The sequence below is a fragment of the Saccopteryx bilineata genome, chromosome 2 (genome assembly GCF_036850765.1).
Source record: "Saccopteryx bilineata isolate mSacBil1 chromosome 2, mSacBil1_pri_phased_curated, whole genome shotgun sequence".
Classification (NCBI taxonomy): domain Eukaryota; kingdom Metazoa; phylum Chordata; class Mammalia; order Chiroptera; family Emballonuridae; genus Saccopteryx; species Saccopteryx bilineata.
In genome coordinates this window covers 272,299,255-272,327,178 of record NC_089491.1, presented here as the reverse complement: position 1 = coordinate 272,327,178, position 27,924 = coordinate 272,299,255, and the positions used below count along the sequence as shown (strand labels likewise).

At 40.0% G+C, this 27,924-nt stretch overlaps 2 protein-coding genes across 4 annotated transcripts in view; one reads left to right on the top strand and one right to left on the bottom strand.

Moving 5' to 3' along the window:
• Positions 1-1,377, bottom strand: part of KNTC1 (kinetochore associated 1) — an 80,514-nt gene extending 79,137 nt beyond the window's left edge. Inside the window, exon 1 of the mRNA XM_066260676.1 lies at positions 1,288-1,377. The gene's annotated coding sequence lies outside the window, so the exon portion shown is untranslated. The remainder of the gene's footprint in view (positions 1-1,287) is intronic.
• Positions 1,378-1,645: 268 nt separating this feature from the next.
• Positions 1,646-23,793, top strand: RSRC2 (arginine and serine rich coiled-coil 2). Of its 3 annotated transcripts, XM_066260675.1 has the most exons (12): positions 1,646-1,791; positions 5,372-5,479; positions 5,960-6,116; positions 7,591-7,634; positions 8,404-8,481; positions 10,018-10,230; positions 11,846-12,049; positions 14,771-14,893; positions 19,452-19,531; positions 20,255-20,487; positions 21,427-21,516; positions 22,137-23,793. In XM_066260675.1, the coding sequence occupies exons 5-12, from the start codon at positions 8,474-8,476 to the stop codon at positions 22,314-22,316; spliced, it is 1,131 nt and encodes a 376-aa protein (XP_066116772.1). In that variant the 5' UTR covers positions 1,646-1,791; positions 5,372-5,479; positions 5,960-6,116; positions 7,591-7,634; positions 8,404-8,473; the 3' UTR covers positions 22,317-23,793. The 3 variants fall into 3 exon arrangements, with proteins under 3 accessions (XP_066116772.1, XP_066116770.1, XP_066116769.1); XM_066260673.1 differs by lacking the exons at positions 5,372-5,479; positions 8,404-8,481 and having other exon boundaries at positions 10,040-10,230; positions 20,258-20,487; XM_066260672.1 differs by lacking the exons at positions 5,372-5,479; positions 8,404-8,481 and having other exon boundaries at positions 10,040-10,230.
• Positions 23,794-27,924: the final 4,131 nt, after the last annotated feature.

Below are 27,924 nucleotides of genomic sequence, written 5' to 3'. Positions count from 1 at the left end.
CATTGGGGTCTCAAATCTGGGTCCTCCATATCCCATCCGATGCTCTATCCACTGTGCCACCACCTGGTTAGGCGGTTGACTTTTAAATGTTCACAAAATAATTCTTGGTTCATGGCAAACACTCAATTTTAAGGGTTAACAATTTTATTATTATTGCTATTAGTAGAAGCAGTAATATTTGGGCTAGTAACTAAAGGTCATAGAAGTTTTATTTTGTCAGTTATGTTTTTATAGTTTGACATACAATGTTGTATTAGTTTCAAGTGGATAACAGTGATTAGAAGAGCATTTTAAATATAAGAGTTCCTACTAAGAGTGTAAGAAAGGGCACAAAAACAAAGCGTACAGAATAGTCACCAGTTTCAGTGGCTGGAGTTGGTAGACGAGGGGACAGGATGGAGTGACTCCTTTTGTGGGTCTCAGTGTCCCACATCTTATGTAAAAATAGCGAAGGCAAGAAAAGGTGTTTGTGATTATGAAGTATATATTCTGGAAGGAAAGCCAAAAATAAAATAGTGAACACATACTGGGTAGGCAAGATAGCTTGGAATGCTTTACTCAGTTAACGAAACAAGTCATTTACAGCTGAGATGAAAAAAAACGGCCAAGGTCAGCTGAAGCAAGTCAATGATGTAGCTAGACAAGAAAACTCAAACCCACACCTATTAACTGTTACACTGCATGCCCACGAAAAAATAAGTAAACGCACAATTACAAACAACGTGAAATGTTTCAAAGTAAACAAAACGAGGATGGGAGGTTGGGAGGGTCGCTCAAGGAGCACCTGTTTGGGAGGGGAAGGAGATGATATCTGAGCTCAGGCCCAAATACCAAGAAGCCAAGTATACAAAACTCAAGGGGAACAGCAATGCTAAGGCTCAGAGGCTGGAACGCATTTGGGGCGGCGGTCGAGCCAGAGCAAAGATGGAACAAGGACGGGAGCTAAACGAATATATGGGGCTAAACGAATCCCGGCTTCAAGATTGGGTTTATCCTCAGCGCAGGGGAGAAGATACTGAGCAGATGAGTGATATGATTTGATTAACGCCCTGAGATCACTCCGGTGGCAGGCTAGAGAACAGATTATCGGATTAAGCGAAATGAAAAGTCTCAAGTAGACCACCACGCAAAAACGCTCAGCTGGACACCGGGATCAGCAAGAACCGACTCCAACCTCTCCCACCAGCGTCCTGAAGGGAAAAACACCCCGAACGGTGCTGAGGGCGCTGCGCCTTAACCGTAACCCACCCCTAAGCTCCCTACAGCAGCGCGACTCCCTCTCCTCACCTGCAACTGGAGAAACTAAAGCGGAACACTGAAGCTTATCGCCCCTCTTTCCGACTCCCACAACCGCTCCTAATCTCCAGGTTCTAACCCAAATTTAAATTGGCGGGAAAAGACCAAACCCAACCCCTTTTACGGCGGCCGGAGAAGGACAAGACTGCCGTAGACTCAAATAGGAAGCTGCTCCACCCTAAAATTGACCCTTTCCGGTCCCTAGGCTGCGGTAATCTAGAGTGGATTCTTGGCTCCTCCCACCTTCCCTGGTTTTACACGCCCCTTTCAATTGAACGACCAATCACCGCCTTGATCCGCGTCACTATAGAAACTCTTCTCACCACCCCTTTTCCTCCCAGCAAGCTGAGCGACACGACGGGCCTCATCCCTTTTGTGCCATCCGGGTCTCTTGCCTGAGCCATTTAGTCTGTGGCTGAGCGTCAGGGCTGTCTGTACTGTTGAGAGCGGCAAGCAGAGGCGCCGCTGTAGCGGCCAGGACTCTGGACTATGGCGGTAGGTGCCGAATCTGAGTTTGAAGCCGGGGCTTGTTTATTTTTTGACTAATCTTAAAGAAGGCTAGAACGGCTCCCAGAGCTGTTGTCCGCTCGTGTGGACAAAATGGCGCCGCGGCCGCCTTCTGCGCCCGCCATCATGGCTGCCTGCTGTAAAGGGGGGGGAAGACGAAGGTGGTGTCGGAGGGGGTGGGGAGCCGCTAGGAGTGTCTTTTTTTTTTTTTTTTTTCCAGAACTTTTCTCATTTTTTTCCCAGCTCCGTGTTCCCTTCGGCACACTTAGCTGTCCTCCGTGAAGGCTCTCTGGTTGCTGGTTTACATGGAGTTTCTTTAGGGCGATGGAGAAGAAAACTAGGTTGGGTCCAAAATGGACTGTACGGGATACAGTGTAAAAAGAGCAGTCCTGTAGCGGTATATATTTTTTTCTTTTTTCTTTTGATTGCACCCACTAAAGATGATTCTAGTTGAATCATCCTAAGACCTTCGTTTATTCCTCAGTGGGGAACTGGGGAAGGCGTTAGTGAAAGGGAGTGAAAATTCGACTTCACGGGGGGAAGACTTTGGAACGACGAGCCCTGGACGACGCTCCGTTTTCGGAGCGGCCCGTGATGTCATCGGTTTGAGGTCTAGTTGAAGCGTTAGAATCAAGCCCCCATCTCGGGCGTCGTCCCTTTGTAATAACTCTCCGGTGTGACCCATGTAACCTTAAATAAAAACTGCAGTTATGAAATGATCACTTATGAATATTAAAGCTTGATTTGGGGTCATGCGATGCCCGGTCCGGATGGGGCGCGTTATCGTAGGATGACTTCATTTTTTACTTAGCCCTTATTGACAGTGCAGGTGTTTCGCATTCCTTTCCATTGACTGAAAAGATTTTTCTCGTTTTCAGAAGTAAATAGCACTTGGTAAGCCTATTGAAAAATAGTGTACTTGACTGTTGCGGTGGTGTTGGGCTTTTTATTCTTACTTTTCACCTCCTCAAGGACGATGTTTGGCTTTAACCGGAGCTGCAAGCACTTTGCCTGATTAGTGCGTGAGCCCGGGGCAGCGCCACGCGTATATAGTTTATGTAAGGGTAGGGGTGCTTTGTTTATTCCCTCCTGGGTCGTTGCGAGCCTCCAGTAAATGGGTATGGCCCCAATTCCGGCTCTACAGTTCCTCTACAATCTTCCAGAATCCAACGCGAATTCGCCTGGCCTCAAACCACCAGCATTACACTGCTATTCGGGATATCGGGAATTAGAAAGGGTGGTCATTTCCCCGCCTCTCCATACCGAATTGATTGACTTTCGAATCTTTTTTTTTTTTTTAATAAGGTTTCAAACAGTTGGCAGGCTATTTGGTATTTATGCAACTTATCGATTTAATGTTTTCTTTTGTTTAAATAGTATTTTGGGCCTCTTAATATAGTTCAAGTAAAAAGAAAAAAAATAGTATTTCATTTGGGCTCAAATATTTTTAAAAATGAAATTATCCCAAACATTTGTATCTGCAGTTTCTCATTTAATAAAAACAGACAATTCCCTGGAGAAGTGGCCTGGTATTTAAATCCAGCTGATTTTCTTGCACCAGAAGATTTGTGTATTATGTCTTAAACGTTATTGGAATTTTAAACCAGAAACAGTGGTGACCTTCCAATAGAGGAAATGCTGGAGTACAGGGAAATTTTGCAGTTAGTATTTAAGGTTTACGAATAGAGGTCCCTACTGAGTCAAAATAAAGCTTAGGCGTTTTTAGAGACATTTTCATATTCAGCTGATTGGCGGGTATTTATGATAGTTTCGCATGAGCTAAGTGGTCGCCTATGGTTCATGTCTGTCTAATGATGAGGTGGTTTAGTCCTGCGGTGTGTTTTACAGGTGAAAATGGCTGTTAGGTGGAATCAGGCAGCCTGTGTGACAGGGTGCCTTCCCTTAAGCTCCTGGCATTTGACTTCCCTGTTGCTAGCCTTTGTGATGTAACCATTGACTAAAATCTTAACTTCCTGTCTGAATGTAGACTTTTCAATGGAAAAGTTGTATTAAATTCTAGTCATGATTTCTGTACGAGTGCATAGATGTGCCAGTAGTTCTGGAATGCTCTTTTGAAGTGGCATGCATTGCAAAGAAGAGATAGCAGTGCTTCAAGTTTTTGTGATTGTTTCTTTATCAAGTGTAAGGGTTACCAGCACTTGGTGCATCATAGATGTATGCGAAAGTCCTTAAGGAGGAGGTAGAGAGCCGGGCGTGGTGGCGCGAGCCTGTAGTCCAGCTACTCGGGAGGCTGAGGCGGGAGGATCGCTTGAGCCCAGGAGTTTTGGGCTGTAGTGTGCGCTATGCCGATCGGGTGTCCTCACTAAACTAAGTTCGGCATCAATATGGTGACCTCCCAGGAGCCGGGGACACCAGGTTGCTTAAGGAGGGGTGAACTGGCCCAGGTCGGAAACGGAGCAGGTCAAAAGTCCCGTGCTGATCAGGAGGAGGTAGAGAATAAGAATAAAAGGACCAATGATGTGAAAAACAGAGTCACCCTTAATTATTTGATACAGCATCATTAATAGTAGACAGCAAAGTGTACACTACAGTAGCTGAATCAGTTAATTGCTGGATCTCATCTATAAAATGATAACGTTGAAGTCAAGTGAAACGTCTTTCATCACAAAAATTTAATGATTTCAGAAATCACTTATACTCAGAAAACTGGAAGCACATAAGTTTGGACGAGAACCTCTCCTGTATTTAGGTGCTTTCTTCCGTTTCTTAGGAAGGTTTTATTGGTCCTGTTATTAGAGGCTAAACATAATTTATGTCTTTAATCCTAACTGACCTGTAAATCCATCCCTTTTATCATTTTATTCCTGGAATCTAGCATAGAGTTTGGCACATTTTTATGCTCGGTAAATAGTTGTTGAAATAATGCAATCTCTAATACAATATTTCCCATTTGGTTTACTTCATATTTGTTTTCTGGATTAATCTCCTTAAGGGGAGAATTTCATTATGTGATTGGTCCTGCTGAAAATTTATAATGATTCTCCATTTATCCAATTTTCTTCTTTAAAGGACAAGATTATAAATATTTTAGGCATTGTGAGCCACAGAGAGTCTTTGTCACATTCCTTGCTGGCTTGATTAGCTTGTTCACTCGTTTTGACAAGCGTTTTAAAAATGTAAAACCCATTCTTAGCTCAAGGGCCATATTTTGCTAGCCTGTGTCCTAGGTAATGAACTCCCCAGGCATGTTAACTATTCTGTGACATTTAAATCAGTGTTTTCCTATGTGGTACACTATTTGTAATTTGGACCACAGTTCATCAGAGCCACAGAAATAATTTTTAATGGAAAACTAATAGCTAAAATTCATTATTTCCTAAAGCATTGATTTATTTTTGTTCTGAGTATATATAGTCATGTGCAAGACATGAAATTGCCTCTGTAAACTGGAAAACAAGTGATATTTAGATGAAGGAGCCTACTCTTTGAGATAAATCAGGTCTGGGAAAGAGTGTGTACACTTTGACTATTGTTTTAATTTTTTAAAATTTATATTGTGGTAACTTATAAACTGCTTTTAAGCAGAAACAATTTAATGTTTCCGTAGCCCAGAGCATATGTGAGGAGAGGCAGACCATACTTTGCCGCAGCACTGTGCCAAGGGGCTGTTTTCATTAAAGAGGGTTAATGAAATTAAGATTGGGTTCTCAGATAGGTAAGTTAATTTTCTGTTACTCTTTTCAGAAGCGTTCACTCTACTATTCTAAGATTTTATAGTCGTCTCATTTAATAGCTCATTTTTAAAGTATTGGTAAAGTTGGCTGATACAATTTTAAAATGGACTATATGTGCTCTGAATGCTAATTAGAAATACTTGGAGCTCTATTCCTTCTTCCCCCATTGTTTTGAAAGTTATGAAAGTAATGGTTAAAAATTAAAGATGTATTAGCCTAATTCCAAATGTCTTTGGCATTGGGTTAGTCATTTCAATTTATTCAGGCCTATCAGATACAAAGCGTATTTAGCTATTTGGAAATCAGCCATTCTGATTTATGGGTGGGATTGTTTTATTTGTTGATTGGGTTTTTTTGTAAAATAAGAGAATGGCTATCTTCCCTTCTTTCCCTGCCCCCTGTTTTAAAGGAAGGTAATATTTTTAATGTAATTAATAACCATTTTTTCTTACACTTTTTAGGCTAGTGATACAGAACGAGATGGACTAGCCCCAGAAAAGACATCCCCAGATAGAGATAAGAAAAAAGAGCAGTCTGATGTATCTGTTTCTCCTAGAGCCTCAAAACATCATTATTCAAGATCACGGTCAAGGTCAAGAGAAAGAAAACGAAAGTCAGGTATGAATAGTTAGAAATGGTTAAAACACTACCAGCACTTGTTAAAATCTATGTAAACATGTATTAGACAAACTGTTTATTGCTCTAATTATAAGGCACACTCTTAGGTAAGAGATTTTTTTTTTTTTTTAATTTTAGAGAGGAGAGGGAGAGACGGGGGGTGGGGTGGGCTGGAAGCATCAACTCCCATATGTGCCTTGACCAGGCAAGCCCAGGGTTTCGAACCGGCGACCTCAGCATTTCCAGGTCGACGCTTTATCCACTGCGCCACCACAGGTCTATTGCTATAATTAATATGTGTTCTTCCCAGTTTAGAAATAATGAAAGTCCATTGGCAATTTTCTGGGGAATTTTTCATTTATGAGAAATATGTGTTCTAATGTAGCAATTTTATTAGCTCGTTCAAAGGCAACAATGTATGTTAAATTTGTGTCATAGTAATTATTTGTTAACCCTAAGATGTTTAAATTTCATTCTTGCAACATTGTCAAAATATGTTGAAAATTGTACTGCAGCCTGGACAATGGTATATTATTGTGAACTTTTATTTAACATTGATGTAAGTTATAACATTTTTAACCTTGTTTTTGAACTTAATGCTAAAATATTTCTGAAGCAATAAGTTTGACATTTTGAAATGTTCCTCATTCATTTATTTAGAAAAAACTACACTGATATGTTTTGAGAGAGAGAGGGAGGAACAGATAGATGGTCAGGATGGGAGAGAGATGAGAAACATTCTTCATTATGGCACCTTAGTTGTTCATTGATTCCTTTCTGATACGTGCCTTGACTGGGTGCTCCAGCAGAGCTAATGACCCCTTGCTCAAGCCAGTGACCACAGGGTTTCAAACCTGGGTACTCTGCATCACGTGCTCTAACCATTGTACCACTGCCTAGTCAGGCTAAACTAGTATTGCTATTTTCTAAAGATGATGTTAAGTAACAGTACAGTTCAAATTAATTTTTTACCTATATATTTGAAACTATGATATTGCTCATAAATGATTTTGAATGGAAATTTTTCTAAGCTATAACATCCTTTTGACTACTTGTATCAAATTAATTTAGTCTGTTTTGCTCTTACATTCTTCGTTTGTTTGTTTTTAAGTTTGCCTCCAATAAGCCTCTTTATAAATTCTTTATGGAATAGGAAAAATAATGGGCTTACTTATCAGATTGTTTTGTAAAATATCACCTTAAAAAGTGTTTTGTCTTGTTATGGAACCTTATCTTTATTGCTTCAGTCTCAGCCAAGTTCTGGTTTGTTCATATTGCTTGATTTGTTTCAAATACAAACAGTATTAATGTAGTAGAATAATCCTACTCTGCTGTAAAAGTCTTTGGAAGATTGACTAGTATGTAGAATCTTTCGTTAGTCAAATAGACTGGAAATTGTTCTGTGAGTATTGAAATTTGTGTTTAAGATATTTCTATATCTTTGTTTATGGTGAATTTTTGTGTGTCTTTATAGATAATGAAGGAAGAAAACATAGGAGCCGGAGCAGAAGCAAAGAGGTAATTAACACTTTGTAGTGAATAGGCAATTTAAAATACTTATAAAGTATTTGGTAGAAATGTTTGTGTGTGAATATATGATATTGTCAAGGTAAGTACCAAAACTTGACATTTAAAAGGTTAATTTGGTTATAAAATAAGCATGATTTGGATTCATCCTTTTTCAAGAAGATAGTTGTTTATGTGAAAAGATCATTCAAAAACTATTAATTTTATTATGTTGTGAAAATATTCACAAAATTTTCATTTGAAGAATATAACTGGTTTTTTTAGGCCTGTCACACAGAGCTTCCATTAATCCGAGGTCCCGAGTCTCCTTATGCCTGATGACTGCTCAGGATTTTTAAAGAGCAATACACCAAATATCTGTGGGCTACATTTTCTTTATGGAAGATAACAGGAGTAAACTAGTTCTATTTCTCTAATAATGGTATTGAATTTTGAAGTGAAAGTGTCAGTAAGGGTTAGCTAGAAAAGTGCCAGCGATAACAAGACTTGAGGAAAAAGAAAAGCAACAGCTGTATTGCAGAGAATTAACTTACCCACCCGAGAAGACAAGAGTGAGGAAACCAGGGAGAGCAGAAGTAGCAGCCAAACAGAGGGCAGTCTTTTGGGGGCTGGGCAAGGGTCCTAAAACAAATGTGGGCAGGGACTTCACCTCTTCCCCTAATGGAAGCTCTGTTAAGTTTTTAATTTAGGAGAGTTTTTGTGAAAAATGACTATTTTGTTTAGCTCACATGATAACATTTCTATAATAAATCATACTCAGCGTGCTAATGCGCGAAGAGACTGAACTGAAGACGCTGCAGACTCAGATAGCAAAATAATAAGCCTACTTCATGATAAGGTAACTATTAGTCATTCAAACTCCTATTTCCCTTAAGTATATTTTAAATCAGTTAAGGGTTTAAATGGTGTTTTTTTTTTTTTAATTAATAGTAATGTTACATTTTAAAAACTGGTTTGAAATAAACACCTTTGGAAGTTTAACCAATTAAAACCTTTACAGTTTGCCAGTAATTGGCAAAATCAAGGAATTTTTTTTTTAAGCTCATGGTAGAGAGAACTGGCAATGAAATTAAAATTTAGCTGTGTCTCCAGGACTCTTTTTTTCCTGCAAAATAATAACGTACTATGATTATTTTCAGATATAGCATGCATGTTCTGAAATGTTTAGCCAAGTTTTCTTGTTTTTAAGAAAAGTTAATATTGGGTGTAAAGAAATACCTTGTGGCCTATTTTGGGAAATGTGAAATAAGTGTCTGTTGTAGAAAAGCAGTGGCCTGAGCATCAGAAGAATATGGGTCTGGGTTCAGCTCTGCCACTGTATGGCTTTGTGACTTTAGATCTTAGTTTAGTTATACACAAAGCAAAAGGAATTAGGGGGTCTGAGTTACCTTCCAGCTTTAAAATTGTGATTCTAAGGTGTCCAGGGTTTTAAGCTTTAACTACAGGATGGATTTGACATATATTTACTTGGGGAAATATAATGTTCTGTACTTCTAATTAAGTATGTGAGTGTAGGATGGAGACTTGAACGCATATGTTGCATTGTTTTTAAATCTTAGTTTATAGAGTATGAATGCTTATGTTGCCTTGGTTTTTAATCTTTAAGAGTATGGGAGAGGTATGTATTATGTAATGGTATAGGAATTAATTATGTTATACCTAGTTTGAGTGCATAAAAATTAAAACAGATATGGTTGCCATTTTCTGTCCTAGGTACATGAAATATAATAGAACTCCAAGCCTGTTGGGATAATGCAAGATGAAAAGTGATTGCCTCACAGTTTAGACATTGGGAGAAAAATCAAGAGACGTCATTTAGAGAGGACATGACAATACACAATAGCTATAAAAAGGACACTTCAACTCTGCGTTAAGTAATTTGAAATAGCAGAAAATATTGATACGTAGTAAAATTTTACTTAGCTACCTGATTTGAAATGCATTCTCTGGTGCATTTCTGGTGTCCTTATTATCTTCATTATGGTTAGCTATTTAAACTTCAAATAATGTGTGCTTTGTATTTAGAAGTTGATAATATATACGTGGTCTGTTCATCTCAAAGGTTTGTTGGGAAATTTTTTGATACAGGTGTACTTCCCTTATTTTAGATTAAAGAGACATTAAGGGTACCTATTTTCAACCTTAAAAATTGTTTTAATTATAGTATTGAAAACATTTGTGGGAGGAAACTACATTTGGGGGATTATAAAGAAAAACTAAAGCTAGTAATATACATCTGCAATATGTGGGTGATGTGAAACTAGATTATTGTTTAAATTTGCGACACATTCCTAAGGTTACTAATGTTGCATCACAACATTTTTGTCTACTGTTACCCATACTAACTCTCTTTGTTGCACTATTTTCCTGAAAGAACCAACTTCTTCTTAAAACAGGCAAGAAGACATGAATCCAAAGATAAACCCGCTAAGAAACACAAGTCTGAGGAACATAATGACAAAGAACATTCTTTTGATAAAGGAAGAGAGCGACTAAATTCATCTGAAAACGGTGAGGACAGACACAAACGCAAAGAAAGAAAATCCTCAAGAGGCAGAAGTCACTCAAGATCTAGGTCTCGTGAAAGGTAACTAGTTTGGGTGTTTATAAGTTAGTGCCTTTTAAAGAGCACTTAAATTGCATAAAGTTTCTCATTAACCGGCATTATCCCCCAAAATCTTAATTAATTACAACATTGATTTTTTTGTTGTTAATCTAGTTATTTACTCACTAATGTCCACTGATAGAGAAGTGTTTGGGGCAAAAATACGGTGTCCAAGGCTTGGGGATAAGGGATTGTGCTTAACATAGTTTACAACTGTGTTTATTTGAACTTTTTTTTTTTTTTTTTTTAATGTGAGAGGAGGGGGGATAGTGAGATAGCCTAGCCTCCTTTGTGCAACCCAGTCGGGATCTACCTGGCAACCCTGCTCTGGACCATGTTTGGTACCAAGCTATTTTATCAGGTTTTTGTTGTGGCACTTTAGTTCTTCATTGATTGCTTTCTCATATGTACCTTGACCGTGAGGCTACAGCAGACTGAGGAACCCCTTGCTCAAGCCAGCAACCTTGGGTCCAAGCTAGTGAGCTTTGCTCAAACTTTTTTTTTTTTCTTTTTATTCATTTTAGAGAGGAGAGGGGAAGTCAGAGAAAGAGAGAGGACAGAGAGAGAGAGAAGGGGGGAGGAGCTGGAAGCATCAACTCCCATATGTGCCTTGACCAGGCAAGCCCAGGGTTTCGAACCGGCGACCTCAGCATTTCCAGGTCGACGCTTTATCCACTGCACCACCACAGGTCACTTTGCTCAAACTAGATGAGCCCGCGCTCAAGCTGGTGACCTTGGGGTCTTGAACTTGGGTCCTCCGCGTCCCAGTCTGACACTATCCACTGTGCCACCGCCTGGTCAGACTATAAAGATTTTTGAGAAACTAAGCCATAGCTCAGATTTGTGGGATTTTTGTTTTAAGAAGCCAGTATTTAATATGTATTAGGAGATTTTGTTGGGAATGTGTGGTATCAGATTTGGTCAAAATATTTCAGTAGTATATTCTTAAATTTTATAAGTACTTTGGTAAGGCAGTAGATTTTATTTTATTTATTCGGTGAGAGGAGGGGAGACAGACTCCCACATGCGCCCTGACTGGGATCCACCCAGCAAGTCCACTAGAGGATGATGTTCTGCTCACCTGTGGTGTTGCTCTGTTACTCAGCAACAAACTCTTCTTAGTGCCTGAGGCAGAGGTTATGGAATCATCCTCAGCACCCAAGGCCAACTCACTGCAGGAGGAGTGGAAGAGAGAAAGGGAGGGAGGGAGGGAGAAACGAGAGGTGGAGGGGTGGAGAAGCAGACGGGCGCTTCTCCTGTGTGCCCTGATTGGCAATCTAACCCGGGACATCCACACACCAGGCTGATGCTCTACCACCTAGTCAACTGGCCAGGAGCTGCAATAGATTTTAAATTATTAATCTTAAATTGAGGTGGGATGCATTGCATTCTTGACATTATATTTACTTATTTATTAAGAGAGAACAAAGGTTAATTTTTTTGTTACAGCTCTATTAAAAACCACAAACTATTTTTTTGTGTGTACGATACAGTGTAGTTTATTACCTGTCTCGACTGTACATACTATAGAAAACTCATAATGTCTATAGTTGGGAAGACACACCACTAACTACAAATTTGTATTCTTTCATTTTAGGCGTCATCGTAGTAGAAGCAGGGAGCGGAAGAAGTCTCAGTCCCGGAGTAGGGAGCGGAAGAAGTCAAGATCTAGAAGCAGAGAGAGGAAGAAATCACGATCCAGAAGCCGGGAAAGAAAACGTCGGATTCGATCTCGTTCCCGCTCAAGATCAAGACACAGGCATAGGAGTAGAAGCAGGAGTAGGACAAGGAGTAGAAGTCGGTGGGTATTCAGTTGTCTTGGTTAAAATCAAGCCTCTCACATGCTCTGTTTGTGGTCTGTCCATCTGAGAATGTTTACATTGTGGGCTGAGAATGTTTACATTGTGGGTCATAGTTAATTTACAGATTAATGATATTCTGATAAGAAAGAAGAAGTCCTGATTTATTTATTTATTTATTTATTTATTTTTGGTGACAGAGTCAGAGACAGGGTCATATAAGGACAGACAGAGGAAAGGAGACAGACAAGAAATATCAATTCTTCGTTGTGATTCCTTAGTTGTTCATTGATTGATTTTCAATATGTGCCTTGACCAAGGGGCTATAGCAGACCAAGTGACCCCTTGCTTGAGCCATTGACCCTGGTTGGGCTCAAGCTAGTGAGCCTTGCTCAAACCAGATGAACCCACGGTTAAGCTGGCGACCTCGGGGTCTGGAACCTGGGTCTTCCACATCCCAGTCCGACGCTCTATCCACTGTGCCCCCCACCTGGTCAGGCGAAACCCTAAATTTCTTCAGAGCATTCTTATATATCCTGATTTGATCAGATTGCTTGTGAAGTACAGATGCACATTGTTCTGCTAAAATTATTTGTTTTATGCACTGAATTCATCAAGTTTATTTGATAATCATAACAGCTTAACATTTATTGCATCCCTGCTGTGTTCTATATGTTGTAGCATAGCTCTCTCCACTTATTAGCATATCCGATTATCAAAACTACTGTTTTCCAAGTTAAGCCTATGGGACTTAGAAAGGCCGATTAACTTGGCCGGAAGCCCAAAATCATAGTTATTAAGTGGTAAAACCTGGACCTGGTCTCAAATGTATCTGAATGAAAAGTCATCGTATGTGCTTATCTCAGATACCCATAATAATCAGCTTAGATTATATATTATAGAATTGTACACTTGAACTTATACAACATTTTTAACCAATGTAACCCCAATAAGTTAATTTCTTAATAAAGATGAGCTTAATTCAAACCTGTCTTGACTGAGAGGAGGCTTAAATTCCTTGAGACAGTAATGAGCTTGAAGGTGTGAATTTTTAATTCTTAATATTCAGAAGATATGTTTTTTCTGTTTTATGTAACAATTACATTGTATTATTTTCATAGTCCTAGATCATACTAAAGTAATGGGACCGCCTGACCTGTGGTGGCGCAGAGGATAAAGTGTCAACCTGGAAACACTGAGGTCGCCGGTTCAAAGCCCTGGGCTTGCCTTGTCAAAGGCACATGTGGAAGTTGATGCTTCCTGCTCCTTCCCCCCCTCTCTAAAATGAATAAATAAATAAAATATTAAAAAAATAATAAAGTAATGGGACCATTTTGTTAATTTTTTTATTAAGTCAGTATAATAGGTTGAAATGTGGAGAAAAGCAGACTACGTTATTACAATAATTTGGTTAATCACATTATCAGTTTTTAATCTGGTTTTAGTTTGTATTTTATCAATTTGAACTTGATCTATTATGAGATTCAGTGAATCTAAGGTACATGTATTTGATCATTAACGTTTTAATTGCCATTTGGGCAATTCAGATCATTATAGCATTTCCGATTTTGTTTGTGTGTGTGTTTTTATGTGACAGAGGGACAGATAAGGACAGGCAGACAGGAAGGAAGAGAGATGAGAAGCATCAATTTGTTGCAGCACATTAATTGTTCATTGATTGCTTTCTCATATGTGCCTTGATCGAGGGGCTACAGCAGAGCCAGTGACCCATTGCTCGAGCCAGCGACCTTGGGTCCAAGCTGGTGAGCTTTGCTCAAACCAGATGAGCCTGCACTCAACCTGGCAACCTCGGGGTCTCAAACCTGGGTCCTTGCTCAACCTGGCGCCCTGGGGGTTTCAAACCTGGGTCTTCCAAATCCCCATTTGACATTCTATCCACTGTGCCACCACCTGGTCAGGCAGCATTTCTGGCTTTGACTATTGATACTTTTTTTTTTTTTTTAAGTACCGTAAGTGAAAGTTTTATTCTAATGAATGCCTGTTTTTTATCCTTTATTTTTCTAATTTTGTTTTAGTCATCTATTCACTGTAAGTTAAAATACTAGGAACAGCCCTGGCCAGTTGGCTCAGCGGTAGAGCGTCGGCCTGGCATGCGGGGGACCCGGGTTCGATTCCCAGCCAGGGCACATAGGAGAAGCGACCATTTGCTTCTCCACCCCCACCCCCTCCTTCCTCTCTGTCTCTCTTCCCCTCCCGCAGCCAAGGCTCCATTGGAGCAAAGATGGCCCGGGCGCTGGGGATGGCTCTTTGGCCTCTGCCCCAGGCGCTAGAGTGGCTCTGGTTGCGGCAGAGCAACGCCCCAGAGGGGCAGAGCATTGCCCCTGGTGGCGTGCCGGGTGGATCTCGGTTGGGCGCATGCGGGAGTCTGTCTGACTGTCTCTCCCCGTTTCCAGCTTCAGAAAAATACAAAAAAACCCAAAATACTAGGAACATTTACCCCATCCATCCCACCACTAGGCCTAGCAAGATTGCAATAAACCTAAATGTTCATCTATGATAGTATGGCTAGTGAACTTGAAGTAAATTAACCTTATACATAAGGAACTTCGAATGTCTGTGGAAGATGTAGGACAGAGGTGGAAAGGAAAGGGGTCCAAATATATTTTCTGTGAACTTTGATTTTTGGTGAACCATATAAATATAATTTTGATTCATTGCAGTTATTAGCCATACTGAAACATGTAAAATATGATTTATTACAGAGATAGAAAAAAGAGAATTGAGAAACCAAGAAGATTTAGCAGAAGTTTAAGTGGAACTCCTAGTCCACCTCCCTTCAGAGGCAGGAACACAGCAATGGATGCACAAGAAGCCTTAGCTAGGAGGTATGTAGGTATATTTTTTTGTTTGATGCATTTGTTTTTTCCTTTTTCAACTTGAAGTAGATGCTCAATTGTGTGGACAAATGAATGCTTTCAGTCAGGATAATTGCAATAATAAAATCTTAACCATAAAGACACACCTTTTTGATCTAGAACTAAGTGAGTGATTCAGTTCTTACCTTAAACATTGACTTATTGCACAGCGGTGAGAAGATTGTATGTCTGCAATGGTTTCTCTTCCTTTCTTCATGATTCAAGATTCATTTTTCTCAACTCTAGACTCCTAAATATTTCTAGTTTGAAATTGAAACATTTTTTAAAATCTTAAATCTGATTTAAGAACTTTCTTGATTTTTGCATCTAAAACTGCTAAACTGCTTTGTCTTTTTTTTTCCTTAAAAGAATCTCTAAAACAATAAGGATTATGCCAATAGGTTTTCTTAAAAGCCAGTTTATTTGGTCTTGTCAATTATACTGCTGAGATCATAGGGAGACCAGTGTATTTTTAAATTTTCTAATGTTTCGAAGATGCGTGAGCATGGGACCACACAGCAGGCCTGTCTGACTAAAATCTGCGAACCTTTGGAAGAACTACCTCTCTGGATAGGCCAGCAGTCAAGTAAAATCCACGTCTTTCTACAGGTTTTCCCATATTCTAAAAACTGCTATACTCTTCTGAATTTGATTTTTTTTTTTTTTAATGAAATTGAGTTTGTATTTTTTTTTATTACAAAAATACAGTTATCACTATGTAACCTGATGGGCTGCTGCCTGGTGACCCCACCCTGGCAGAAACTCCAGCTGAGCAGCAGCAGCAGCAAAGGTGTGAGCTCCCTCTTTACTCTGCTCACCTTGGTGAATGATGTCAGTCCCAGGCTTGCGGGGTTATTTTACATGTGCGACCAGTAGCAGTCAGGCGTGTTATCATTCTGAAACAGAAACAGGAAATAACTTACCACAATTTTAAGCTGTAAAGTTTATTCTTATTTACTACACATTAGTTGTGTTTTAATTTTTGAATTTGATTGCAATTGAAACTGTTACAGGTATAAGGTATTTTTCCCCTCCGAGAAGGAAGGAAGGGGCCGTAGCCACAAAGTGTGGAATAGTGAAGGCTTTATTAAGTACCACGCTGCCAGGACGATGTTCTCTGGTCCCCCGGGGGGGGGGGGGTCAGAGGTCAGAGTTCAGAGAAGTCGAAGGGGTGACCCGCATGAGAGATACTTAAAGGGTCCCTAGTGTGATCGATTTAATGATGTGGTAAAATGTCACCAGAGGTGTCGCTCTTTTCCAAAAGGCTCTTGGGAAGTTTTTTTTGGTGCACTTGGTTGTGGGCTGTCCTAGCCAAAGTTCCTGGACCTGAGTTCCCCACTAGACCTTCCCCAACACCCACCACGCTACAACAGGCATCTAAAACTTTTTTTTTCTAACTTAAAACCTAATATACAACTTATTACCTCTGTGTTTTAATAGCCATAGCTCCCCAGAACAGAAAGCCTTTCCTGTAGTCCAGGGTTCCCCAAACTACGGGCCGCATGCGGCCCCCTGAGGCCATTCATCCGCCCCCGCTGCATTTCCGGAAAGGGGCACCTCTTTCATTGGTGGTCAGTGAGAGGAATATATTGACCATCTCATTAGCCAAAAACAGGCCCATAGTTCCCATTGAAATACTGGTCAGTTTGTTGATTCAAATTTACTTGTTCTTTATTTTAAATGTTGTATTTGTTACCGTTTTGGTTTTTTACTTTAAAATAAGATATATGCAGTGTGCATAGGGATTTTTTTATAGTTTTTTTTTATAGTCCAGCCCTCCCAACGATCTGAGGGACAGTGAACTGGCCCCCTGTGTAAAAAATTTGGGGACCCCTGCTCTAGTCCTTGCCCCTTTATACCACATTCAAAGGAGAAAGGGGTGGTATTTAACTTATAATCTATAAGTCATGGAATCTTTCATAAAAAGGTTTCTTTCAGGAACTGATTATGAAGATAATATCACTTAGGATTTGCCTTATAGGAAGTGTAGGTACTGACTTAGCATGTTTAGTCAGTTTAGTATAAAGCAGCATTTGTTTTTTTGTTTGGGATGAATTTGTGTTTCATGTTTCCAGTTTCTTTGCTAATGATTTTTTTCAAGGACAGAGAGAGAGGGATAGATAGGGACAGACAGACAGGAACGGAGAGAGATGAGAAGCATTAATCAGGCCCTGGCCGGTTGGCTCAGTGGTAGAGCGTCGCCCTGGCGTGTAGGAGTCCCAGGTTCAATTCCCGGCCAGGGCACACAGGAGAAGCGCCCATCTGCTTCTCCACCCCTCCCCCTCTCCTTCCTCTCTGTCTCTCTCTTCCCCTCCCGCAGCCGAGGCTCCATTGGAGCAAAGATGGCCAGGGCACTGGGGATGGCTCTGTGGCCTCTGCCTCGGGCACTAGAATGGCTCTGGATGCACGGAGTGTCGCTCCCGGGTGGGCATGCCGGGTGGATCCTGGTCGCGCGCATCCCGGTCGGGCGCATGGGGGAGTCTGACTGCCTCCCCTGTTTCCAGCTTTGAAAAAATGGAAGAAAAAAAAAAAAAAGAAGCATCAATCATCAGTTTTTCATTGCGACACCTTAGTTCATTGATTGCTTTCTCATATGTGCCTTAACGAGGGTGAGGGGCTGCAGCAGACTGAGTAACCCCTTGCTCGAGCCAATCAGCTTGCACTCAAGCTGGCGACCTCAGGGTCTCGAACCTGGTTCCTTGGCATCTAGTCTGATGCTCTATCCACTGCACCACCAACGCCTGGTCAGGTGCTAATGATTTTTTTTTTTTTTTTTAAGCTGCTAAAAGTTATTTCCTAATACTGAGAGAGACCCCTTTTCTTAGACTGTAGAGGGTGGCAGTTTTGGGTTTGTGTACCCATTTTTGAGAGGATTGGTTTTTGTTTTGTTTTGTTTTTTCTTCTTGTGGGAGAGACAGAGTCAGAGAGAGGGACCAATAGGGACAGACAGACAGGAAGGGACAGAGATGAGAAACATCAATTCTTCATTACAGTTCCTTAGTTGTTCATTGATTGATTTCTCATATGTGCCTTGACCGGGGGCTACTGCAGACCGAATGATCCCTTGCTCAAGCTAGCAACCCCTTGTTTGAGTCAGCGACCTAGGGTTCTCGAACCTGGGTCCTCCACATCCCACCAACGCTCTATCCACTGCGCCACCGCCTGGTCAGGCTGGAAGGGATTGGTTTTTGTTTTTGTTTTGTTTTTTTCATTTTTCTGAAGCTGGAAACAGGGAGAGACAGTCAGACAGACTCCCGCATGCGCCCGACCGGGATCCACCCGGCACGCCCACCATGGGGCGACGCTCTGCCCATCCTGGGCGTCGCCATGTTGTGACCAGAGCCACTCTAGTGCCTGAGGCAGAGGCCACAGAGCCATCCCCAGCTCCCGGACCATCTTTGCTCCAATGGAGCCTTGGCTGCGGGAGGGGAAGAGAGAGACAGAGAGGAAAGCGTGGCGGAGGGGTGGAGAAGCAAATGGGCGCCTCTCCTGTGTGCCCTGACCAGGAATCGAACCCTGGTCCTCCGCACGCTAGGCCGACACTCTACCGCTGAGCCAACCGGCCAGGGCAGGATTGGTTTTTAAAAATTGTTCTTACTGCCTGACCTGTGGTGGCGCAGTGGATAAAGCGTCGACCTGGAAATGCTGAGGTCGCCGGTTCAAAACCCTGGTCTTGCCTGGTCAAGGCACATATGGGAGTTGATGCTTCCAGCTCCTCCCCCCTTCTCTCTGTCTCTCTCTTCTCTCTCTCTCTCTCTCTCTCTCTTTCTCTTTGTCTCCCTCTCTCCTCTCAAAAATGAATAAATAAATAAAAAATTGTTCTTACTAATAATTTCAAGGCTATATAAAAAAGTTTATTTAAATGCAAAAATCACCTTGGCATGATAGCTCAGTTGCTTAGAGCAACAGCCTGATATACAAAGGTTGCCAGTTTGATCCCCAGTCACTGCACAAAGAGCAACAGATTGAAATTTTACTCTTCCTTCTCCCTTCCTCTCTAAAAATAAAAAAGAAAGAGAAAGAAAGGAAAATCTTTAAACTTATAAAATAAAATAAATGCAATAATCATTTGCATATTGATGGGCCTTAATTCTTCATCAGTCTCGAAGTATTTGGTAAATCTAAACATTGTTGATGAATATTAACATACTCTAAGACTTTCTCAGCTTTAATATTTTCTTTTTTTGCAAGATTTCATTTTATCCTTATCGTTGTAATCAGCACTGATAAACTTGAAACGATTTTTATTTTGTAACGATTCTCTGTGGGAACTGTATGTGAAACTTATTCCAGTTTTTGGTTACTTAGTGAATTTAAAAATGTTTAAAATCAGTATTAAAATACTTTTTGCCTGTGACTGATAGCTTCTTAAGAGTGATTGTTTTTCCCCCCACATGCAGATATCAATTTGGGATAGTATTAAACATAACTTAAAATTCCAGATAATGTGTTTTGTCTCACAGAAATACAAAGGTAAATATTGGTTTATATTAAATGTTATTTTATGTTTATTTAAATGTTCTGACAGGTTGGAAAGGGCAAAGAAGTTACAAGAACAGCGAGAAAAGGAAATGGTGGAAAAACAGAAACAACAAGAAATAGCTGCAGGTAATTTTTTTTTTTTTACTACAGAAGTATGGCATTTCTTTTATAGAAAATTAGAAAAGTTCAGAAAACTAATAGGAAGAAAATCAACTATGATTCCTAGTACCTTTTCAGTCGGCTATAACATCTTTTTTTTTTAATTGAAATATGAACATGTTAGTGTTACTTTCCTACCTCATAAACTATGCATTTATATTTCTAATTTAGTCTATGCAGATCATTTTGACAAAGAAATGGTGATTTTATTTCATGTAGCACTTTAGCCGTTATTACAGGTGTCTTTTATACGCTGTCATTTATGGAAATAATGAAATTTAAAAACTCGTTAAGCTTATATTCTGGACTGATGTATGTAATTAGAAGTCTTTCTGTTGAGTATCTGTTAATGTGCATAATATTTGTTTTAATATATTTAAATTATTGTAAAATGGTTAAATGTCTGGACTCATTTTGTAGGCTAAAGAACTGTACATAATAAGAGTTTTATTGTGTTTATAAGAATTATTTTTTAAAAAGTAAATGCTTTATATTGTATATGAGATCATATATAGAAATATTTCTATCAATGAATACATTTAGTGAATGTTGGTAAAATGTTTTTGCTTTTATTTTTTTAATTAGTGCTCGGTAATTTCATTATATTTGGTGATGGCTATCTTTTTATATAAATAATGGAGTATTGTTGATTGAGAAGTTTTAGTTAAAGTCATACTTAACCTCTTTCAGCAGCTGCGGCTACCGGAGGTTCTGTTCTCAATGTTGCTGCCCTGTTGGCGTCAGGAACGCAAGTAACTCCTCAGATAGCGATGGCAGCTCAGATGGCAGCCCTGCAGGCGAAAGCTCTGGCAGAGACTGGAATAGCAGTGCCTAGCTACTATAACCCAGCAGCTGTGAACCCAATGAAATTTGCTGAACAAGAGAAAAAAAGGAAAATGCTTTGGCAAGGCAAGAAAGAAGGGGTAAGTTCTTTTATTATTCTTTGTCATTTATTTCTTAGAAAAAACTTTGAATTGGAAAGAAATAATTTGGTTATTTGTTCTGAGAACCTGATTGGAGTAGTTTAATTTGTCACTGATATTTATTACTGGAAAAAGTGCGTGATTCTAGGTCAGGTTTTCAAAGCAAACCAGTAACACTATGCTAAGGAAAAAGAGGCTCCAATCAAGTGAGAGGCAGGTAGGTGGAGAGACAAGACCCTCCATGTTCCCCAACTGGGATCCACCCAACAACCTCCATCTGGGTCATTGGTTCTGTTGCTTGGCAACAGAACTATTTTTAGTGCCTGAGTCTTTATTTTTTTATTTTTTTACAGAGACAGAAAGAGAGTCAGAGAGGGATTGATAGGGACAGATAGACAGGAATGGAGAGAGATGAGAAGCATCAATCATCAGTTTTTTGTTGCGACACCTTAGTTGTTCATTGATTGCTTTCTCATATGTGCCTTGACTGTGGGCCTTCTGCAGACCTAGTAACCCATTGCTCGAGCCAGCAACCTTGGGTCCAAGCTGGTGAGTTCTGCTCAAACCACATGAGCCCATGCTCAAGCTGGCGACCTCAGGGTCTCGAACCTGGGTCCTCCGCATCCCAGTCCGACACTCTATCCACTGCACCACCACCTGGTCAGGCTAATTTATTGGTTTTAGAGAGGAAGAGATAGGAGCATCAGTCTGTTCCTGTATGTGTCCTGATGGGGATGGAACCAGGATTCCCTCTGTGCTTCGGGGTGATGCCCATCCAGCCAGAGCTAGACATTTTAATATAATTATAAATCCCTTTGATATAGAATATTACAAATGCTATTGTTTCTTTTACTTTATACTAATATATGGAAAGATCTAATATCCTAGTAAAAGTTACTTAAACTTTACACGTTCTAAAAGTTCAGTGTTTCTTAACAGGACAAATCCCAGTCTGCTGAAATATGGGAAAAATTGAATTTTGGAAACAAGGACCAAAATGTCAAATTTAGGAAATTAATGGGTATTAAGGTATGTATAGATATATATATACATGTACTTTTTACTGTATTAAAATTCATACTAACATTTTCAGAGTAACATTTGATTCTTACCTCAAAGTTATTTTAATAATGTGTCAACTCTTGAGTACTGTTTTTTGTTTTCTAGATTAATTTCACAATTAAATAATACATTATCACTTGTTCAGAACATTTTAAAGTTTTGAGGAAGTTTGCCTTTTTTTCTTTTTTTAAATGTAGAAAATTGAATTTTTGCTGAGTAAAGTGGAACCCAGATACAGTATTAGATGTTATCCAACCTGGGAAGGTCCACAGATTCTCAGTCATTCCTGAGGAATTGGTTTTTTATTGAAGGGAATAGATAATCTGGCTTAAACAAAGCTGCACTGAGCTAGCTGATGACACTATCTGGCATCCTGTGTGCTATTCATCATGCCTGCCAACATGAAGTTGATGTTTTTTCCATCCCAGGACCTAGAAAGAACATAGGTGTGGAGTGAATGCCTGGAGCTGAGTAATTGAAGTCAAATATGTACCCTAAAAATGTGATTTACTGTTACTGTGAAATGAGAGAAGCACTTTCTGTTTCCATGTGAATTCATTTTACTATCTTTCCTTTCTGATACTTAGAGTGAAGATGAGGCTGGAAGTAGCTCAGTTGATGAAGAAAGTTACAAGACTCTGAAGCAACAGGAAGAAGTATTTAGAAATCTAGATGCTCAGTATGAAATGGCAAGGTCACAGACCCACACACAAAGAGGAATGGGACTGGGTTTCACATCATCAATGCGAGGAATGGATACAGTTTGAAAAAGATCACACTTAACATTTGGAACTTTCTAGACTTCTGGTTCTGGTATCAGGTCCTTGTTCACCAAACAGCTAGCATTCTAGCTTGCATGGGTGTTGCATTGACTTTAATTTATTGAAAAATACAATTTTTTTGTAAATATCAGATCAGTGATACTGGTGTTAGTGTTGTAATTAGGTTAAACCCACTTCCATTAAACTTGACAGACTGACTATAGGTGGACAATATTTTTTAGTTTATGAATTCTACTTTCAAAATATATAAAAAGCTGCAGGTGGGATAAAATCTTATACATGATTTTTCGTGTCCGCTGTCTTGTGTACTTTTGTACTTAACCTTGTACAGTTATTTTCATCTCTTGAAACATGAAAGAAATGTTATGTAGATGTTCTTTAGAAGATCTGGCCATTTGGTATATAATCCAGCACAAATAAGCTGGTTGGTGATGATAATAAAAATGGTTTTCTCAAAACTGGTGTTAATTTAAGTTACCTAGAATTCTTATTTTAATTTGTTTTATGGTTTCTGTAGCATTTTGCAATTGCTATTAGAAAGCACTGACTAAAAATTCCTTTTTATAAAAAAACTATTGGCAATGCCATAGTGAACAAAAATGTAAAGGAAAGTTGGGTGAAGTAAATTTATCCAGATGATACTGTTTTCCTATTATAAGGGACAGAATTGGTGTACAGTATTTGTTAAATATTCCATATGTTATTCAGGAAATAGATTAATACTTTAAAGGGATGTTAGCACTTTTATTTTAATAAAGTGCCTTATAACATGTTCTTTGTATGCCCTTTGCTCATTAGCCCTTTGAAGCCTTCTCCAGCATAAAGTACTAAAACATTGGAAGATGAACTCTGTCACTAGATTGACTAATGCCCTGGTCTGCAAATTGTGGCTCATGAGCCACATGCCGCTCTTTGGCCCCTTGAGTGTGGCTCTTCCACAGAATACCATGCGCGAGTGCTACCTCAATAAGGAATGTACCTACATACATAGTTTAAGTTTAAAAAATTTGGCTATCAAAAGAAATTTCAATCATTATACTGTTGATATTTGGTTCTGTTGACTAATGAGTTTGCCAACCATGGAACTAGGGCATAAATTTGGTGGAGGGAGGGGACTACATACAGATCTTTTAATTCATTATCTTTCCCTAGAAATATCTTTTCCTTTGGAAATGATTGGTAAATACAGTATTTAGTTTTTCCAGAGTAGGATAATTCTGTGGAGAAATGGCTTCATGCTACAGTGACAAAGTCAAGTTTATGGGGGAAATGACACCTGAGTTTTCATTTTGATGTCATCACAAGTTACCAATTTTTAGTTTTATCTATACCTTCTCATATCAATTTTATTAAAAATTTTCATGGACTTGTAAGGCATAATGGATACAACAGTACACATTAACTGCTTCCTGTAATTCTCTAGTGTTAGGAGCTTGCCATACAATAAATGACATAGTCCATCTGCAGTCATCTAGAGTAGTGATTTGGTTTTTTTTATTTTACTGGTTTTAGAGAGAGGAAGGGAAAGGGACAAACTGATTTGTTCCACTTATTTGTGCGTTCATTGCTTGATTCTTGTATGTGCCCTGATCAGGGGTAGAACGCAAAACCTTGGACTACCAGAACGATGTAGAACAGCAATTTAAAAGTTGGTAGTCAAGATTAAACAGATGAAACTATTTAGTACAACATCCAAAATAATTCAACAGGTAATCAGTATTTTTAGTTACAATTGTACATTCTTATTTTCATACTTAAATGTTTTAAATTCAGTGTATATTATATATTTTAACATTCTAATTTTAAGACCAGCCATATGTAACCAGGAGCAACCATATTCAACACTGCAGATCTAGGAGATTTATTGGTAATTGTAAGTTGCGTGATTAAACTTGAAGGAGCGATGATTGGTGTGCAGGGTTAACTGCTTCACTCAACTGGAAGTAAGTTTACAGGGGAGACATACTCCATAAATTTTACTTTATTAAACCTTGTGCTACGCCTTTTTTTCTGGCTGTTACTGTGCTTTAACATTTCAAAGCCTACTCCATGATGGATGTTTTGGCCTTGACCCTTATAAGCAACAGGAACATGGTTGCTATTCATTTAATGCGTGGACAGGAAGCAGGGCAGTGAAACGACCACACTATTTGAGGCAAGGGGAATAGTGTGAAATCAACTGGCTTTCCAGGTAACTTGGAAGAATAGGCTTTGGTAGTGTGTATAGCTGTTAAGGAAAATGAAAAACTCCCATGAGGTTTCCAACTTGGGTGAATTTTATTCCAAGTTAAAACTTGAAGACCGTTTAAGAAAGTTGATGGAAGGAGATAGAAACAAGTTTTATATACCATTGTTGGTTACTCAGACTTTCATAGGCCAAAAGATTTAATTCCAAGGCCTTGGCCAGCTAGCTCAGCGGTAGAGCATTGGCCTGGCTTGTGGAAGTGCCGGGTTTGATTTACAGCCAGGGCACACAGGAGAAGAGCCCATCTGCTTCTTCCCCCTTCCCCCTCTCCTTTCTATTTCACTTCCCCTCCTGCAGCCAAGGCTTCATTGGAGCAAAGTTGGCCCTGGTGCCAAGGACAGTTCCATGGCCTCTGCCTCAGGTGTTAGAATGGCTCCAGTTACAATGGAGCAATGCCCCAGATGGGCAGAGCAACGCCCCTTGATGAGCATGCTGGGTGGATCCTGGTTGGGCACATACAGGAGTCTGTTTCTACCTCCCTACTTCTCACTTTGAAAAATACAAGAAAATAAAAATAAAAAAGTTAATTCCATACTTAATTGCAATTTCTATAGGACCCACTCCAAGTTCTCCCACTCTGGCTGTTCAGTTTCTGTCTCATCCTTAATCCAGTCCTTGGAGTTCCTCCAGACTCAGTCCTGAACTTTTTTTCTCTTTGTTATGCACTCTCATCCTCTGCCATGGAGTTTTACTTTCTTTCCATGAAAGTTTGAACCCCCTCCAAAAAAAAAAAAAACACTTGAACCAGCCCAGTGTGAACCTTGAACTTGACCCGAAGATCCAGCTACCTAATAGATACCTTCACTGGGCCTTCAAATTTTATCTTCACGGTTCAAAACCCTGGGCTTGCCTGGTCAAGGCACATATGGGAGTTGATGCTTCCTGCTCCTCCCCCTTCTCCCTCTCTCCCCTCTCTCTAAAAATCAATAAATTTAAAAAAAAAATTTTTTATCTTCAGTGTAACTAATGATACCTAAACAAAATGTTTTCAATAATTTTTCTGCCCTGGCTGGTTTGTTCAGTGGTAGAGTGTCAGCTTAGCGTGTTAAGTCCCAGGTTTGAGCATGGCCCCAGATGGGCAGAGCATCAGCCCTAGACGGGGTTGCTTGGTAGATCTCAGGGCTCATATGGGAGTCTGTCTCTCTACCCTCCTCTCACCTGGAAAAGAAGGAAAAATAAAAGAATTTATTCCATCAGTCCTATATAAAGATAAAAATTGCCGCAAGATAACTAGGTAATCAAAATGGAACTCCTGTGTTTGCAAAACCTGGTCCGTATCCATTGTTCTCTCCCTCAAATAATCATTTCTCCAAATAAGTCAGAATTTTAGCAAACATTCACGACCCCTTTTTTCTCCTCCCTCATTTAGTTCTGTCTTTTAAATATCCTCTACTTCTAAATACCTACCCTACCCCTGTTGCCATTACCCTAATCCAAGCTAACATTTGTGGATTTGTCAACAAAGATTATTAATCTCTGCTAGACTCAGTTTTACTTTTTAGCTCCATCTCCAATTCTTTTTTTACTGCAATTGGTCCTTCTTTGATAAATGGTCCTCCATCTCATCCAAATGAAAAGCTATGAGTTTAAAATGATGAAATGAGCCCTGACAGGGTTGCTCGGTTGGAACGTCTCCCTGATGCTCCAGGGTTGTGGGTTTAATCTTGGTTGGGATGCATTAAAGACTCAACCAGTGGGTGCATGGATGAGTCCAACAGCAGGTTGATGTTTCTCTTTCTTCCTCCCTCTCTCTAAAATTGAATAATTTTTTAATGTTGAATTGACATCAAATTTTCTGGGGTAGAGGCAATCCCTAATGTGGTCTGAGTACTGGCCTAATGTTTCACTCTCGTGTTGCTCCCCTCTGCCTTTTCATTCCACATGTGGTTTCTTCAGCCTGGGATGCTCTTCATTCATTCACACCCACCAGCAACCTGAATTCCTCAGTTCACTGACTCCCACAGATACCACTTTTGTTGTCTATCCATAACTTCCTGTTTTTATTTCACATATTCCATAATCTAATAAATACCCATCATCCTCCACTTCGACCCCCAACGGGAACATTTATGGTCATTTTTTATTTCTTTTGCTAGACAGTAAGGTCCAATGAGAGCTTTGCTTAGTGCCTGGTGGATCAAACGTGGTTAAGAAATGTTGTCATTGTAAGAAATGTTCAAACCTGTAAGAACTTTTTTTTTTTTTGTATTTTTCTGAAGCTGGAAACGGGGAGGCAGTCAGACAGACTCCCTCATGCGCCCGACCAGGATCCACCCGGCACGCCCACCAGGGGGCGATGCTCTGCCCCTCCGGGGCGTCGCTCTGCCGTGACCAGAGCCACTCTAGCCCCTGGGGCAGAGGCCAAGGAGCCATCCCCAGCGCCCAGGCCATCTTTGCTCCAATGGAGCCTTGGCTGCCTGAGGAGAAGAGAGAGACAGAGAGGAAGGGGGAGGGGTGGAGAAGCAAATGGGCGCTTCTCCTATGTGCCCTGGCCAGGAATCGAACCTGGGTCCCCCGCACGCCAGGCCGACGCTCTACCGCTGAGCCAACTGGCCAGGGCTGCCAGAACTTTTTATGAGTTTATTTAAGTCAAACTGACAATTATTGCTGGGAAACAAATTCTCAACAGATTTAGAAAGTGCTTTGGAAAATGGCAGTTTTGCCCCTTATTTTATATATCAGAATCAAAGGGCGAGATTTAAGGAGGGTTAAAGTACATTGACAATAAGTTTGGGAGGCATCTTGAGAAAGCAAAACTGTAAATCTCTGGGATTGGATAAAAAACAGAATAGACATACTTTTACAAAGGCAGGTAGGTATAGGATAGTTAGAATTAACATACTAATCACAATGAGGGGATTTCTAGTGGTTCTTTGAGGAGTCCAGAAAATAGGAAATTGGATAAAGACAACAGACAGGCTCAGTTAAGGTAAAGACTTTTAGCCTGACCTGTGGTGGCGCAGTGGATAAAGCGTCGACCTGGAAATGCTGAGGTCGCTGGTTTGAAACCCTGGGCTTGCCTGGTTAAGGCACATATGGGAGTTGATGCTTCCAGCTCCTCCCCCTTGTCTCTCTCTCCTCTCTCTCTCTGTCTGTCTCTCTCTCTCTCCTCTCTAAAATGAATAAATAAATAAAAAAAATAGAGACTGACTTTTAGAGAAAAAATACTGGCGTAAGACTTGATTACCAGCCACGAACTGATTTTAGAAAGTTAATTTCATACCATCCTATGTGGATACTTCAGGTCCCTTGTGGTTGTAAGGCTGCCATATAGACCTCCCCTGAGCTTGTCAGGTTTAGTGTGTGGCCCCCTATTTTGTCTACAGTGTTACTGAATGAACGAGTGAT

Excerpts from the sequence above, each read along its gene's own strand:
- RSRC2 (XM_066260672.1), top strand. Across the intron at positions 6,117-7,590 it reads AGAAAGAAAACGAAAGTCAG|ATAATGAAGGAAGAAAACAT; the intron begins GTATGAATAGTT and ends GTGTCTTTATAG. Across the intron at positions 20,488-21,426 it reads GGCAAGGCAAGAAAGAAGGG|GACAAATCCCAGTCTGCTGA; the intron begins GTAAGTTCTTTT and ends GTTTCTTAACAG.